We start from the raw sequence: 16,108 nt of genomic DNA, 5'->3' as shown, positions 1-16,108 counted from the left end.
CAGGGCATGAACCCGTGTCCCCTGCATCGGCAGGCGGACTCTCAACCACTGCGCCACCAGGGAAGCCCTGTTTCTAGATCTTTTGATGATGACTTTTCTGACTGGTGTGAGATGATATCTCATTGTAGTTTTGATTTGCATTTCTCTAATGATTAATGATGTTGAGCATTCTTTCATGTGTTTGTTGGCAGTCTGTATATCTTCTTTGGAGAAATGTCTATTTAGGTCTTCTGCCCATTTTTGGATTGGGTTGTTTGTTTTTTTGTTATTGAGCTGCATGAGCTGCTTATAAATTTTGGAGATTAATCCTTTGTCAGTTGCTTCATTTGCAAATATTTTCTCCCATTCTGAGGGTTGTCTTTTGGTCTTGTTTATGGTTTTCTTTGCTGTGCAAAAGCTTTGAAGTTTCATTAGGTCCCATTTGTTCCTTTTTGTTTTTATTTTCATTTCTCTAGGAGGTGGGTCAAAAAGGATCTTGCTGTATTTTATGTCATAGAGTGTTCTGCCTATGTTTTCCTCTAAGAGTTTGATAGTTTCTGGCCTTACATTTAGGTCTTTAATCCATTTTGAGCTTATTTTTGTGTATGGTGTTAGGGAGTGATCTAATCTCATACTTTTACATGTACCTGTCCAGTTTTCCCAGCACCACTTATTGAAGAGGCTGTCCTTTCTCCACTGTACATTCCTGCCTCCTTTGTCAAAGATAAGGTGACCATATGTGCGTGGGTTTATCTCTGGGCTTTCTATCCTGTTCCATTGATCTATCTTTCTGTTTTTGTGCCAGTACCATACCGTCTTGATAACTGTAGCTTTGTAGTATAGTCTGAAGTCAGAGAGCCTGATTCCTCCACCTCCGTTTTTCTTTCTCAAGATTGCTTTGGCTATTTGGGGTCTTTTGTGTTTCCATTACAAATTGTGAAATTTATTGTTCTAGTTTCGTGAAAAATGCCAGTGGTAGTTTGATAGGGATTGCACTGAATCTGTAGATTGCTTTGGGTAGTAGAGTCATTTTCACAATGTTGATTCTTCCAATCCAAGAACATGGTATATCTCTCCATCTATTTGTATCATCTTTAATTTCTTTCATCAGTGTCTTATAATTTTCTGCATACAGGTCTTTTGTCTCCCTAAGTAGGTTTATTCCTAGATATTTTATTCTTTTTGTTGCAGTGGTAAATGGGAGTGTTTTCTTGATTTCACTTTCAGATTTTTCATCATTAGTGTATAGGAAGGCCAGAGATTTCTGTGCATTAATTTTGTATCCTGCTACTTTACCAAATTCATTGATTAGCTCTAGGAGTTTTCTGGTAGCATCTTTAGGATTCTCTATGTATAGTATCGCGTCATCTGCAAACAGTGACAGCTTTACTTCTTTTCCGATTTGGATTCCTTTTCTTCTCTGATTGCTGTAGCTAAAACTTCCAAAATTATTTTGAATAATAGTGGTGAGAGTGGGCCACCTAGTCTTGTTCCTGATCTTAGTGGAAATGCTTTCAGTTTTTCACCATTGAGGACGATGTTGGCTGTGGGTTTGTCATATATGGCCATTATTATGTTGAGGAAAGTTCCTTCTATGCGTACTTTCTGCAGGGTTTTTATCAAAATGGTTGTTGAATTTTGTCAAAAGCTTTCTCTGCATCTATTGAGATGATCATATGGTTTTTCTCCTTCAATTTGTTAATATGGTTTATCACATTGATTGATTTGCATATGTTGAAGCATGCTTCCATTCCTGGATTAAACCCCATTTGATCATGGTGTATGATCCTTTTAACGTGTTGTTGGATTCTGTTTGCTAGTATTTTGTTGAGGATTTTTGCATCTATGTTCATCTGTGATATTGGCCTGTAGTTTTCTTTCTTTGTGACATCCTTGTCTAGTTTTGGTATCAAGGTGATGGTGGCCTCGTAGAATGAGTTTGGGAGTGTTCCTCCCTCTGCTATATTTTGGAAGAGTTTGAGAAGGATAGGTGTTAGCTCTATCTCTAAATGTTTGATTGAATTCGCCTGTGATGCCATCTGGTCCTGGGCTTTTGTTTGTTGGAAGTTTTTTAATCACAGTTTCAATTTCAGTGCTTGTGATTGGTCTGTTCATATTTTCCTTTTCTTCCTGATTCAGTCTTGGCAGGTTGTGCATGTATGAGAATTTGTCCATTTCCTCCAGGTTGTCCATTTTATTGGCATAGTGTTGCTTGTAGTAATCTCTCATGATCTTTTTAATTTCTGCAGTGTCAGTTGTTACTTCTGATTTTTCATTTCTAATTCTGCTGATTTGAGTCTTCTCCCTTTTTTCTTGATGAGTCTGGCTAATGGTTTATCGATTTTGTTTATCTTCTCAAAGACCCAGCTTTTAGTTTTATTGATCTTTGCTATTGTTTCCTTCATTTCTTTTTCATTTATTTCTGATCTGATCTTTATGATTTCTTTCCTTCTGCTAACTTTGGGGGTTTTTTGTTCTTCTTTCTCTAATTGCTTTAGGTGCAAGTTTAAGTTGTTTATTCAAGATGTTTCCTGTTTCTTAAGGTAGTATTGTATTGCTATAAACTTCCCCCTTAGAACTGCTTTTGCTGCATCCCATAGGTTTTGGGTTGTTGTGTCTCCATTGTCATTTGTTTCTAGGTATGTTTTTATTTCCTCTTTGATTTCTTCAGTGATCACTTTGTTATTAAGTAGTGTATTGTTTAGCCTCCATGTGTTTGTATTTTTTACAGATCTTTTCCTGTAATTGAGATCTAGTCTCATAGCGTTTTGGTTGGAAAAGATAGTTGATACAATTTCAATTTTCTTAAATTTACCAAGGCTTGATTTGTGACCTAGGATATGATCTGTCCTGGAGAATGTTCCATGAGCACTTGAGAAAAATGTGTATTCTGTTGTTTTTGGATGGAATGTCCTATAAATATCATTTAAGTCCATCTTGTTTAATGTATCATTTAAAGCTTGTGTTTACTTATTTATTTTCATTTAGGATGATCTGTGCATTGGTGAAAGTGGGGTGTTAAAGCCCCCTACTATGTATGTGTTACTGTCGATTTCCGCTTTTATGGCTGTTAGTATTTGCCTTATGTATTGAGGTGCTCTTATGTTGGGTGTATAAATATTTTAGTTCTTCTTGCTTCTGCTGCCTGCCCTCTGGTGGATGAGGCTATCTAAGAAGCTTGTGCAAGTTTCCTGATGGGAGGGACTGGTGGTGGATAGAGCTGGCTGTTTGTTGCTCTGGTGGGCAGAACTCAGTAAAACTTTAATCCACTTGTCTGCTGATGGTGGGGCTGGGTTCCCTCCCTGTTGGTTGTTTGGCCTGAGGCACCCAACACTGGAGCCTCAGGCCAAACAACAACAGGGCTCTTTGGTGGGGCTAATGGCAGCCTCTGGGAGGGCTCACGCCAAGGAATACTTCCCAGAACTTCTGCTTCCAGTGTCCTTGTCCTCACAGTGAGACAGAGCCAACCCCCGCCTCTGCAGGAGACCCCCCAACACTAGCAAGTAGTTCTGTTTCAGTCTCTATGGGGTCACTGCTCCTTCCCCTGGGTCCCAATGCACACACTACTTTGTGTGTGCCTTCCAAGAGTGGAGTCTCTGTTTACCCCAGTCCTGTCAACATCCTGCAATCAAATCCCACTAGTCTTCAAAGTCTGATTTTCTAGGAATTCCTCCTCCCGCTGCCGGACTCCAGGTTCGGAAGCGTGACGTGGGGCTCAGAACCTTCACTCCAGTGGGTGGACTTCTGTTGTATAAGAGTTCTCCAGTTTGTGGGTCACCCACCCAGCAGTTATGGGATTTGATTTTATTGTGATTGTGCCCCTCCTGCCATCTCATTGTGGCTTTTCCTTTGTCTTTGGATGTGGGATATCTTTTTTGGTGAGTTCCAGTGTCTTCCTGTCGATGATTGTTCAGCAGTTACTTGTGATTCCAGTGTTCTCGCAAGAGGTAGTGAGAGCATGTCCTTCTACTCCAACATCTTGAACCAATCTGGATGTTGAATTTTATGAAAAGCTTTTTCTGCATCTATTGAGATGATAATATGGTTTTTAGTCTTCAGTTTTTTACTGGGATGTATCACACTGATTGGTTTGCAGATATTGAAAAATCCTTGCATCCCTGGGATAAATCCCACTTGATTATCATGTATGATCCTTTTAATGTTTTGTTGGCTTCCGGGTTGCTACTATTTTGTTGAGGATTTTTGCCTGATAATCTCCTGTAATTTTCTTTTTTTGTGGTATCTTTGTCTGATTATGGTATCAGGGTGATGGTGGCCTTATAGAGTGAGTTTGGAAGTGCTTCTTCCTGTGCAATTTTTTGGAATAGTTTCAGAAGTGTAGGTGTTAACTATTCTCTAAATGTTTGAGAGCATTCACCTGTGGAGTCTTGTGGTCCTGGACTTTTGTTTGTTGGGAGTTTTTTTAATCACAGATTCAATTTCAGTACTTGTAGTTGGTCTGTTCATATTTTCTATTTCTTCCTGGTTCAGTTTTGTGAGATTGTACCTTTCTAAGAATTTGTTCTAGGTTGCCCATTTTATTGGCATATAGTTGCTTGTAGTAATCTCTAATGCTCCTTTGTATTTCTGCAGTGTCAGTTGTTACTTCTCCTTTTTCAGTTCTAATTTTATTGATTTGGGCCCTTCCCTTTAGTTTTATCTTCTCAGAGAACCAGCTTTTAGTTTCACTGATCTTTGCTATTGTTTTCTTAGTCTCAGTTTCATTTATTTCTGCTCTGATCTTTATGACTTCTTTCTTTCTATTAACTTTGGATTTTGTTCTTCTTCCTCTTGTTGCTTTAGGTGTAAGTTTAGATTGTTTATTTGAGATTTTTCTTGTTTCCTGAGGTAAGCTTTTATCAGTATAAACTTCCCTCTTAGAATTGCTTTTGCTGCATCCCGTAGGTTTTGGATCATTGTGTTTTCATCTTCATTTGTCTCTAGGTATTTTTTGTTTTGTTTGTTTATTTGTTTTTTAATATATATATTTATTTAACTGGCTATGTTAAGTCTCAGTTGCAGCATGCGGGATCTTTTGTTGCAGTGCATTGGCTCTTCGTTGCAGCACGTGGGCTTCTCTCTAGATGTGGCGCACAGGCTCCAGAGTGCGCAGTCTCAGTAGTTGGGACTCACGGGCTTAGCTCCTCCATGGCATGTGGGATCTTAGTTCCCCGACCAGGGATTGAACCCACGTCCCCTGCATTGGAAGGCAGATTCTTAACCACTGGACCACCAGGGAAGTCCCATCTGGGTATTTTTTGGTTTCCTCTTTGATTTCTATAGTGATCCGTTGGTTGTTTAGTAGCATATTGTTTAGCCTCCACATTTTTGTGTTTTTTGCAGTTTTTTTCTTGTAGTTGATTTCTAATCTCATAGTGTTGTGGTTGGAAAAGGTGCTTGATACAATTTCAGTTTTCTTAAATTTACCAAGACTTGCTTTGTGGCCCACCATGTGATCAATCCTGGAGAATGTTCCATGTGCACTTGAAAAGAATGTGTATTCTGCTGCTTTCGGATGGAATGCTCTATAAATTTCAAGTCCATCTGGTCTGATGTTTCATTTAAGGCCTGTGTTTCCATATTGATTTTCTGTCTGGATTTTCTGTCCATTGATGTAAGTGGGGTACTAAAGTCCCCAACTATTATTGTGTTACTCTCAATTTCTTCTTTTATGTCTGTTAACATCTGCCTTATATGTTGAAGAGCTTCTGTACTTGGTGCATACATATTTACAATTGTTATATCTTCTTGGATTAATCCCTTGTTCATTATGTAGTGTCCTTTGTTTCTTGTAACAGTCTTCTATTTTAAAGTCAATTTTGTCTGATATGAGTGTTGCTACTCCAGCCTTCTTTTGATTTCTATTTGCATGGAATACCTTTTTCCATCACCTCACTTTCAGTCTGTATTTGTCTGTAGCTCTGAAGTTGGTCTCTTGTAGACAGCATATACATGGGTCCTGTTTTTACATGCAGTCAGTCTATGTCTTTTGGTTGGAGCATTTAATCCATTTATATTTAAGGTAATTATCCGTGTGTATGTTCTTATTGCCATTTTGTTAATTGTTTTGGATTTGTTTTTGTAGGTCTTCTTTCTGTTTCCTCTTTTGTTCTCTTGTGATTTGATGACTGTCTTTAGTGTTGTGTTTGGGTTCCTTTTTCTTTTTTGTGTATATATTACAGATTTTTTTGTTTGTAGTTACCATGATGTTTTAATATACCAGTCTGTATGTATACATTATTGTTTTAAGTTGCTGATCTCTTAATTTCAAATGCATTTTAAATATCCTGCATTTGTACTCTCCTTCTCTCACAATTACTGGTTTTGGTATCATATTTGTGTGTGGATGATTTCCTATGTTTATAGTTGCCTTTACCAGTGAACTTTCCCATTTTATAATTTTCTTGTTTCTAGCTGTGACCTTTTCTTTTCCACTTGGAGAAGTTCCTTTAGCATTTGTTGTAAAACTGGTTTGGTGGTGCCGAATTCTGTTAATTTTTGCTTGTCTGTAAAGCTTTTGATTTCTCCGTCGAATCTGAACGAGAGCCTTGCTGGGTAGAGTGTTCTTGGCTGGAGGTTTTTCCCTTTTATCACTTTAAATATATCGATATATCGTGCTACTACTTTCTGGCCTGCAGAGTTTCTGCTGAGAAATCAGCTGATAGTCTTCAGGGGATTTCCTTGTATGTTATTTGTTGCTTTTCCTTTGTTGCTTTTAATATTTTCTCTGTCTTCAATTTTATCAATTTGATTATTATGTGTCTAAGTGTGTTCCTCCTTGGGTTAACCCTGCATGGCACTCTCTGTGCTTCCTGGACTTTGGTGACTATTTCCTTTCCCACGTCAGGGACATTTTTAGCTATTATCTCTTCAAATATTTTCTCAGGTTCTTTCTCTCCCTCGTCTCCTTCTGGGACCCCTTTAATGTGAATGTTGGTATGTTTGACATTTGTTCCAGAGGGCTCTTAAACTCTCATTTCCTTTCATTATTTTTTCTTTATTCTGTTCCCCGGCAGTGGTTTTCACCACTCGGTCTTCCAGCTCACTGCTTTGTTCTTCTGCCTCATTTATTCTGCTACTGATTGCTTCTAGTGTATTTTTCATTTGCTATTGTATTCTTCAACTCTGTTTGTTATTCTTTATATTTTCTAACTCTTTGCTAAAAACCTTCTTGCAACTTCTCGCTCTGTGCATCCATTTTTTCCCCGAGTTCTTGGATCATCTGCACAATCATTACTCTTAACTCTTTCTCAGGTAGATGGCCTATCTCCACTGCACTTATTTGTTCTGCTTCTGGGGTTTTATCTTGTTCCTTCTTCCAGAACTTATTCCTTTGCCATCTCATTTTGTTTAAGTTACTGTTTTATTTTTATGTATGCAGTGGCTTATGTTTCTTGACCTTGGAGAAGTGGCCCTCAGTAGGGGTTGTCCTATGTGTCCCAGCAGTACACTGGGACATCTCATCACCCAAGGGCCAGCCTGGTCCTAGGGTACTTTCTGACCTATGTTTGCATACTCAGTGCTGCAGGATCATAGTTTTCTTGCTTCTAGTGTCTGCCCCCTGCTGTGTGAGGCTTTGTCTAGAAGCTTGTGCAGGCTACCAAGCGGAAACGGCTGGTGCCTGCCCACTGGTGGGTGGAGCTGGCTCTTGGCCCTCTGGTAGGCAGGGCTGTGTCTGGGGGCATGTCTAGAGGTGTCTGTAGGCTCAGGAAGTCTTTAGGCAGCCTGTCTGCTGATAGGTGGCGCTGTGTTTCCATGCTGTTAGTTGGTTGGCCTGAGGCATCCCAGCACTGGAGCCTACAGGCTGTTGGTTGGGGCCAGGTCTTGGTGCCAGGGACCCAAAATGTCTGCCTCCAGCCAGAGTTCACGCAGATCCCTGCTATGTCCACCACCAGCTTTTATGACCCCAGAGAGAGCCACAGCTGTCGCCCCCCACACCACCTCCCCAGGAGACCCTCCAAGACCAGCAGCTAGGTCTGGCCCAGGCTCTTATGGAATCATTGCTTTTGCCCTGGGTCCCAGTGCATGCAAGATCTTGTGTGTGCTCTTCAAGAGTGGAGTCTCTGTTTCCCCCAGTCCTGTGGAGCTCCTCAGGAAGCTGGCCTTCAAAGCCAAATGCTCAGGGGGCTCCTCTTCCTGGTGCCAGACCTTTAAGCTGGGGAGCCTGGCGTGGGACTTAGAGCTGTCACTCCTGTGGGAGAACTTCTGTGATATAACTGTTCTCCAGTTTGTGCATCACCCACCTGGTTGGTATGGGATTTGATTATATTGTGAGTGCACCACTCCTGCCATCTCATAGTTTCTTCCTTATGTCTTTGGATTTAGAGTATCTTTTTTGGGGTAGGTTTCAGTCTTTTTTATCACTGGTTGTTCAGCAGTTGTGATTTTGGTGTGCTCATGAGAGGAGGTGAGCTCAAGGTCCTTTTACTGGTCTCTCAATGGCCTATGTAATTTTATCTGATACATACTGAAGTGCTATAGAATTGCAAATTTAATTATTGATAAAAAATGGCTCATGTTGAGGAGTTGTTGCCCAGAGTGTGTGGGCCGTGAAGGTCAAAACTAATCGCTAATTGTCTTTGGCACTTGAAGATGACTGCTGATGAATGGCCGTACATATTGCAGTGTCCACAAAATATGACGTGTTCTAAGCACAAGATGCACCTAATGGTTCCACCCCTCTTGTTGAACTTCTCTCCTAATTTATCCCTCCCTCATGGGCTGTGAAACCTTTCCATAGGAACCCTCCAATTCTGCTGTCGACCAAGATGACCTCAGCTGTTATCACAGTTACGTGGTCCATGTCTGACCTGCACCCTCTGTTCTGTCAGCATCCTTTAGAGTGTTTCCTCCATGTGCTCCAACTGCCATTATTGACTTTAGTCTGCTTTGTAAAAGCTGGTATAATAATCCAGCTGTTATGAATCCATTGCACATTCCCAGTGCAAGACTTATAGTATGGTAAGAGCTGGAAGGGACCTTGATGGTCGAGTGTGACCCCATGTTACAGACTAAGAAACTGAAACCTGGAGACTTGCCCAAGCCCCAAAGCCTAGTTTGCCAACAGTGTTAGAACTAGACTCTAAGCCGTGTATTTTCTTTTCCTTATGTCTTTTTTAAATGACTTTTTCCTTTGGAAAATGTCAAACATAAACAAAAATGAGCTAGTATAATGAATCCCCCTTATATCTCCATTCCTCAGCTTCAGCAATATCAGTGTTTAAACAATCGTGTATTGTCTGTACCTCTCCAAAGATTATTTGACAGCAACTCATCATTTCACTTGTATTTATTTTATTTATCTTTTAAAGATAAGGGTCATTTTTAAAAACAGTCTTAATATCATTATCATACTTTAAATAAACAGTAATAACCTAACTGCTTTCATCAAAACCCATTGCCCCTTGATATAGTAAATAGCCCAGTTCTTACAGTTGCAATGCTGGTTTACTTAGGAGCTGAATTCTGAGGTCTCAGTGTTGGTGACCTGCTTTACCATTAGATAAATAGTGGGTGAAATGCTTTCTATGGTTGAAGACAGAAAACTTAACTTGAATTTCTTATATATTTGTTTCTTTTTGAGATTCCACAGCATAGCCTTGAGTATAGAGCAGTACTTATATAATTACCTTGGAAACTTTTCATAATACTTACAATCTGTTTTACCTGGGAGTATAACATAGGGAACCAGAGACATTTATTTTCAAGTTGTCAGCTTCCTGTCCTGTTATATTTTCAAGCACATAAAATCCAGTCGTCTTTGAGTTATGTTGGTCCTTCCAGGTCTTCATCGTCCTACCTGTCAGTCTGAGCTTCTGTACTACCTGGTATTAAAGCGCAGGCACAGATGGAAATGCACATGTGTTCGTCAGTTATCTGTGATTTGAAATGGCCTATAGCTTATCTCCCTTTCACTAGAATTGACTGTAGGGTGAATGAAATTACACTTACGAAACAAGGATTTTTCTTGTTAGGTATAGCTATCACATAACTTGATCAGCCTTTGGATTTTAGAGTTCTTCACTGATCTAATTTATAATAACTACAGTTATCATTTATGTAGTGCCTTACAGTTTTTAAAACAACTTTACAGATAGCTTCCTGCCTGATAGTAGTTGTTAGAGTTCAGATCTGATGGCATTGAATCCTCTGAGACAAACTAGCATAATTTACAATTCTAACATATATTTTCTGGCTTTTTCCTCTTTACATCTTGTACTGTGGCTTGGGTACTCAGGATTGACAATGTGGTATAGCAACAACATTGCTGGTTGGTACAGAAAGACCCTACAAACAACTTGGTGGTGTTTGTAGCTAGATGATGCCTTTCATTACTGGCCTTAGCAGTCTGGCCTTTGAAAAGAAGGTAGTGGTAGCATTATTGAGCATCAAGAATTTCATTGATTGATTCCTACAATAATAAGGAAGGAGAAAATCCATACCCCTAACAAGTTTCTTCACCCAGACATTTCAACTGTCACATTGTCATGGCCTGGGCTGTTTATAAAAACAGAAATAGGGATGTCATGGTCCAGACTCCTCAGCTTCTTTATCTAAACTCTTAAGTTTCATGTAAAGCAGGAATGCTGTTGTTTATTTGCCTTTTGTTTTTTTTAAAACAATTATTTTTTAAAAGCATTTCTCAGTTTTTATTGGGTTCAATTGGAAAAGTCTTTATTGTAAACAGAAACTAATTGATTGTAAGTGTATCAAACTGAGATTTTTTTTTTCCCTCCTTTTTGTTTCTTTTACTGTTTGAGCTAATTTTTTCTATTCCAAACAAAATTCTGAACCTTAATACGTGGACATTTCTCTTTTCCTTTGCCAGTGTGCAAATCTCCAGGGAGTCAAGATGCTCTGTTCTAATGCAGAAGGAGCATCCCTGAAACTGTGCAATTTTGAAGATCCTTCTGGTCTTAAAGCCAATTTAGAAGGTGAGATTCTATCTATAATTACCTTCTCTAAGGTAAAAACACACTGTTAAGTAAGTAAAAAGCCCTGCAAAACAATTGTTACTGCTAAAACATGACAACCATAGGGATGTAGATTTCTTCTGTCTTATACTTAGAGAATTTGCAAAGGGATTAAGCCATTGCTTGGTCTCAGTCCTGGTGACCAACATGCTGAACTCGGGAAATGTGGCCTCCAATGTTTAAGGAGGCTTCAGTTGGAGAATTAAGTATCAACATCTTAAACTGTCAAACAGAACAGCATAGCCTTACACGGACCAAAATTAAGAAATTCAGTTTGCATATAGCCAGGCAGTTTTTTGTCATTTTTGGATATAATATTTTGTTTATGAATTCCTTATTGCTTTGTTGTGTCCATGAACTGGTCAATTCATTTATTTGTATATTTAGAAGACACAGTACTTATCTTCACTGCCATGAACTTTCCAGGGCATATTTAAAAGTGCTAATTATCATAAGACCGAATTTAATTCCTCCATCAAAAATACAGACTAAAACATGAATGCTTAATTCATAGTGTAAGCAAACATATTGTTAACAAAGAACTCTTTATATATGTATGTTGGTTGAGAGACAGATTTATAATTCAGTCATTTACAAAGGATCCAGAGGTCATCATTCACCTCTATTATAAGTCACCTTGCATCTTTTGAAGATAGATGACTATAAATATTTTCAAGTTCAACTGTGCCTAAAATGTATTCCCTTTAGGTGCTAATCTGAAAGGTGTGGATATGGAAGGAAGTCAAATGACAGGAATTAACCTGAGAGTTGCTACCTTAAAAAATGCAAAGTTGAAGAACTGTAACCTCAGAGGAGCGACTCTGGCAGGAACTGATTTGGAGGTGAGTCAGCAAGTTGAAAGAGTTTTTATTAATCTAGAATTACTGAGTAGCTCCTGCAAAATGTATTGAGATCATAAACAAAGTAGTTGGCTGGTCAAAACTGCCAGGTAACATGCCAGCCCAGCTGAAGGGATGCTTTCCTTTCAATTGCTTGTTTAAACAAATTTGAATTCCAGAGTAGGATCCGGTTACCTAAGTTACAGATGCCAGGTTCAGATTTGAAGACTCAATCTGGCATTCAGTCTGAGCTGATTTCATTTCTCCTCTTTTCCTTGGGTCTCCCTCAAGTAGATACATTTGATAGATGCTTTTTTAATCCAGTTGATTGTGGTTTCCTTAAATTTTAATTCCAAACAGAATTTAATTGGGCCAGATTATTTCTTGAACTACTTGAGAAATTGAAATGACATCTGTGTTTGAAATCAGGTTCAGGGAAGCCTGTTCTAAATCGGCATGATATTTTTTGAATCTCAACCTGAGATTTTCATTCTGTCCAGTCACCTTTTTCGTCAGTAGTGTCTTGTATGTATCATCTTGATTGGCAGATTTAGCGTGCAGACTCCAGAGCTGTTAATAGGTCTGTATCATCGCTCTCTGGTAGCTCTTTCTGCGACAGTGGGCATGTTCTGTGACCCTGCTGTCAGTCCAGTAACCACCAGCCACCTATGGCTCCTGAGCTTTTAAAATGTGGCCAGTGCCACTGAGAGATGGATTTTTTAAATTGAATTTAATTTTTATTCATTTAAACATAAGCTGCCACATGTGGCTGGGACTATCGTACTGAACAGTACAGCCCGATACAAGAAAACCTGGCATAGACTGGATTGTAGAGACTAGCGCGTCAACGTTTAGCTTGCTGTTGATTTTTTAAAATGTTTTCGCCTTGTTCTCTTGGTAGGTCTTAGCAGCGTAGTAGCAGGCCCCATTAACCTTAAAGGCAAAAAGAACCAGCCTAAGACTGAAGGTATAAACCTATTATAAGCACCATTATTTAGTTTTTTATTATGTGTTACTGTCACCTATGATGATGATTGTTTTTCCTTGGTTTGAGTTAGCATGTAGTCAATGCGGTTAAACAGCAGAAAGCTTCTCTTTATCCAGCTGATTGCAAAGACTAATCAGGTTGACTGTTGGGGCAGCTGCTGACAGGTTATGTGCAGTCACCCTTCTCTCTAACCATTGTCCCCACCATCCCCAGGGATGTAGGACTTATCCAAAATCCCTGTCTCATCTGTCACTCCCTGATCTCAAGGGAAATTTGAAAGCAGTTCCCACTTATGGTGGTGGTTACACTGCTGTATACATTTATTAAAACTCATTGAACTGTACAAATAATTTGGGAGTTAAAAAGAGGTAATTCCTTGCTCTAAGAGTGTTAGGGTTGAAGGAGAATCTATTATGCGATTTAATGAAGTGAAATCCCTTTCTCTCAGATTTTTTTTTACACGGTCTCCCCCACCCCCTCACTCCCATGCCTTGCATTATTATTGTTCATGGATTGTTTAGATACTTTTTACTCCATTGGAGTCCATTCTGGATTTTAAATGCCTAAAACACAGAAGGGACATGCTTCGTCATTAACTTTTGTTTATACCTATTGACAGTGGTCAGCCTGAGCATCAACTAGAGAGAGTAAATACAGAGAGAAGAAAATATGACTTTCTTCTAAAATTTCTGGAAGTTCTCCAGAAATAACTGAGTTTTATTGTACAGGAACATTTTCCTAATATGCCCCAGGAATCACTTTGAGAGGGAACAGATAAGGCCTTAAATCTGTCTGTTACTTCCAAGAATATTGTTTTTGTCCTACAGAACTGCGACCTGTCTGGGTGTGACCTTCAAGAAGCCAACCTGAGGGGTTCCAACGTGAAGGGCGCCATCTTTGAAGAGATGCTGACACCACTCCATATGTCACAAAGCGTCAGATGAGAATCCTGGGGATGGAGGAAGATGCCGAAGACGAGAAATGCTCTCCGTATCACTTTTCTTTCTCCACCCACTCAGCTGTCTGGAAGAAATAACACTGGAAGGGAATTAAAAAAAAAAACAAGGAGAGGATTATGCTTGTTCTCAGAGGTGCATAAGGGGAAAAAGTGACTTTTTTCCCACATTCTGATTTTAACAGAGAAGCACTCATTTAGTAGATGTAGGGAAGCTAGATTAGATTGCTGCCTTTTGAGTGGAGTTAGGGGGATTTGCCTGGCTTTGTGACCAGGAATAGTATCTATTATATTTGCTTTTCAATAGGCATGATGTGGAAATACCATCTTGGTTTGAAATGCATTTGAAGATTTTAATTTATGAAAAGCACAACATATGCAATTATATTTATTGAATCTTTAGATGCAGTATGGATATTTAAATTGTTAAACTTTATGACAATTTTGAAAAGGTTGTTCAGGTTTATAAATATCAGTAGCTTTAGTGATGCCTCCCCTACTTTAAATACCTGTCACACCGTGTGAATATGGTGAGATCAGACTCCCCAAGGCTTTCAGGTTCATTTTTTTTTCTTTAAGAACAAAACATTAGCTAAATTAAAGAAATCCTCTGTTACTGATTGAGACAGAGTGGAAGGCAAGAGATATTGTTGTCCATCATTGTCAGCTTAAGTAACAGTGGAACTTTCCAAATGGAGGAAGGATTTACTTACAGCTACAACTTTTGAATGAGCATTCCTTAGGATTTCATTCTTAGCAAGTTCCACTCAACGCCAGACCAGGCAATTTTATCTGTTTACACTGCTAGCCTGGTTTCCTCCTGTAGAGTCAAAACAAGCATAGGAAAATAGTTCTGAACCAAAAAAACCAAGGTGCATAATTAACGTTCATTTAATTCAAATGCTAAATAGTTTAAACAGGGCCAGCTCGGAAATAAATAGGTATTAAATCCCAATCCACTGCGATCAGCTATAAAATACGAATGAATATGGTAAATTCATCTTTTAGAAGTCAACATAATATAATTGCAGCTCAAAACCCTACAACGGGGAATGAGGACTTTTAAACTGACAGTTTGACTATAGCTATCAACAAACTTAAATGAAAATAAAGGCATTTGACTGGTCCAAGATGTAATACCAATAAGTCAGCACCTGTGGTTCTTATATTTCTGGTTTCTTTTGTTTTAATAAATTTTAGCCTGGCTTTTTTGAGTCATTATCTCTGCAGCAGCAGGGGCAGGGCCTGTACTTCCTTACCAGTAACCGGTGTCCTATGTCTACCCCAAGAGCAGGGAGGGATGTTAAGCTGTGTCCATATGGGTTCTGAATTCTGCAGACTCATCGGTTTGAGGCAAGGAATCATTAAAAACCACTTTGTCTCCTTTGGGAGAATGACATGTCTTCAATATTTACGTAGCTTATTCTTCTATATAAACATATGCAAAGCTTTCCTTAACAGTAAAGGGTATATATGCATAGTGGGAGGAGGTCAGACCTTTACAGGTGAAGGAAAGCAACTTCAGAAATGAATTATTTTCTTTGCTTTATTATTTTTACCAAGACAGAGAAGTATTGTATTGAGAGATATCTATTTTCGTAATCAATATGTGCCTAAATTATATTTAAATCATTTCACTCTGTACTATATTTTCAATAATTATAGAATGTGTTGTTCATCCACTTAAGGGTACATCTGTAGACATAACCTAAGACTGCAGAAGAATCTGAAAGATCCAAACACAGTATGCTTAGAAAATGCAGGTTTTGGATCTAATGTATACTGCATTAATAAACGACGTAAAATGTTGAAAAGGAGTTTCTTGTCTTGCTTTTGAAAATCAGAACTTTCCAAATTTACTTACATTTCTTCAATATGTGTTGAAGACCAGCCCCAAGGGTCTGGGTGGAAAAGGAAGGAAGTGCCGTTAAAGTTATTTCTTTAAGCATGGTTATTTTATGACCCTCCTCTTAAAATCCACCATTCTAACAGCACAAAGACATTTCATTAATGCTTAACGAAAGAAAATACTGTCTTCCAATAATTCAATTTTTGTGTTACTCTTTAGCTGATGAACATTATTACCAGCTAGCTTTTATTAGGATGGTTACGTATTGATACATTGCCCCTAAAATGTTCTAGCCTGACAACCAGAAGAAAGAAGTTTAAGAAGGAAGGGAAGTTTCAAAATAGTAAAACTTCCATTGACCCGAGCAATGAAACATGACTGTACACATAGGTTAAAAACACAATTGGAGGAGGAGGGGTGGGGAAGGGCTAGAAAAGGGTTTAAACCTAAATTAGCTAATTATCTACACTGAGAAAATTCAGAACTCATGTAACTGTTTAGAGCAATACATATGCTGTAATATAG

The 16,108-nt window shown here is 38.7% G+C and overlaps 1 protein-coding gene across 1 annotated transcript in view; it reads left to right on the top strand.

Moving 5' to 3' along the window:
* Positions 1-15,527, top strand: part of KCTD9 (potassium channel tetramerization domain containing 9) — a 58,963-nt gene extending 43,436 nt beyond the window's left edge. Inside the window, exons 10-12 of the mRNA XM_082656837.1 lie at positions 10,808-10,913; positions 11,661-11,794; positions 13,607-15,527. Coding sequence (XP_082512963.1) covers positions 10,808-10,913; positions 11,661-11,794; positions 13,607-13,723 — 357 coding nt within the window. The 3' untranslated portion in view covers positions 13,724-15,527. The remainder of the gene's footprint in view (positions 1-10,807; positions 10,914-11,660; positions 11,795-13,606) is intronic.
* The last annotated feature ends 581 nt before the right edge of the window (positions 15,528-16,108 follow it).

Source organism: Grampus griseus, assembly GCF_964374135.1.
Source record: "Grampus griseus genome assembly, chromosome: 6".
Classification (NCBI taxonomy): Eukaryota; Metazoa; Chordata; class Mammalia; order Artiodactyla; family Delphinidae; genus Grampus; species Grampus griseus.
Note: the sequence above shows the minus strand (reverse complement) of the source record. Positions and strands in the feature narration are given on the sequence as shown.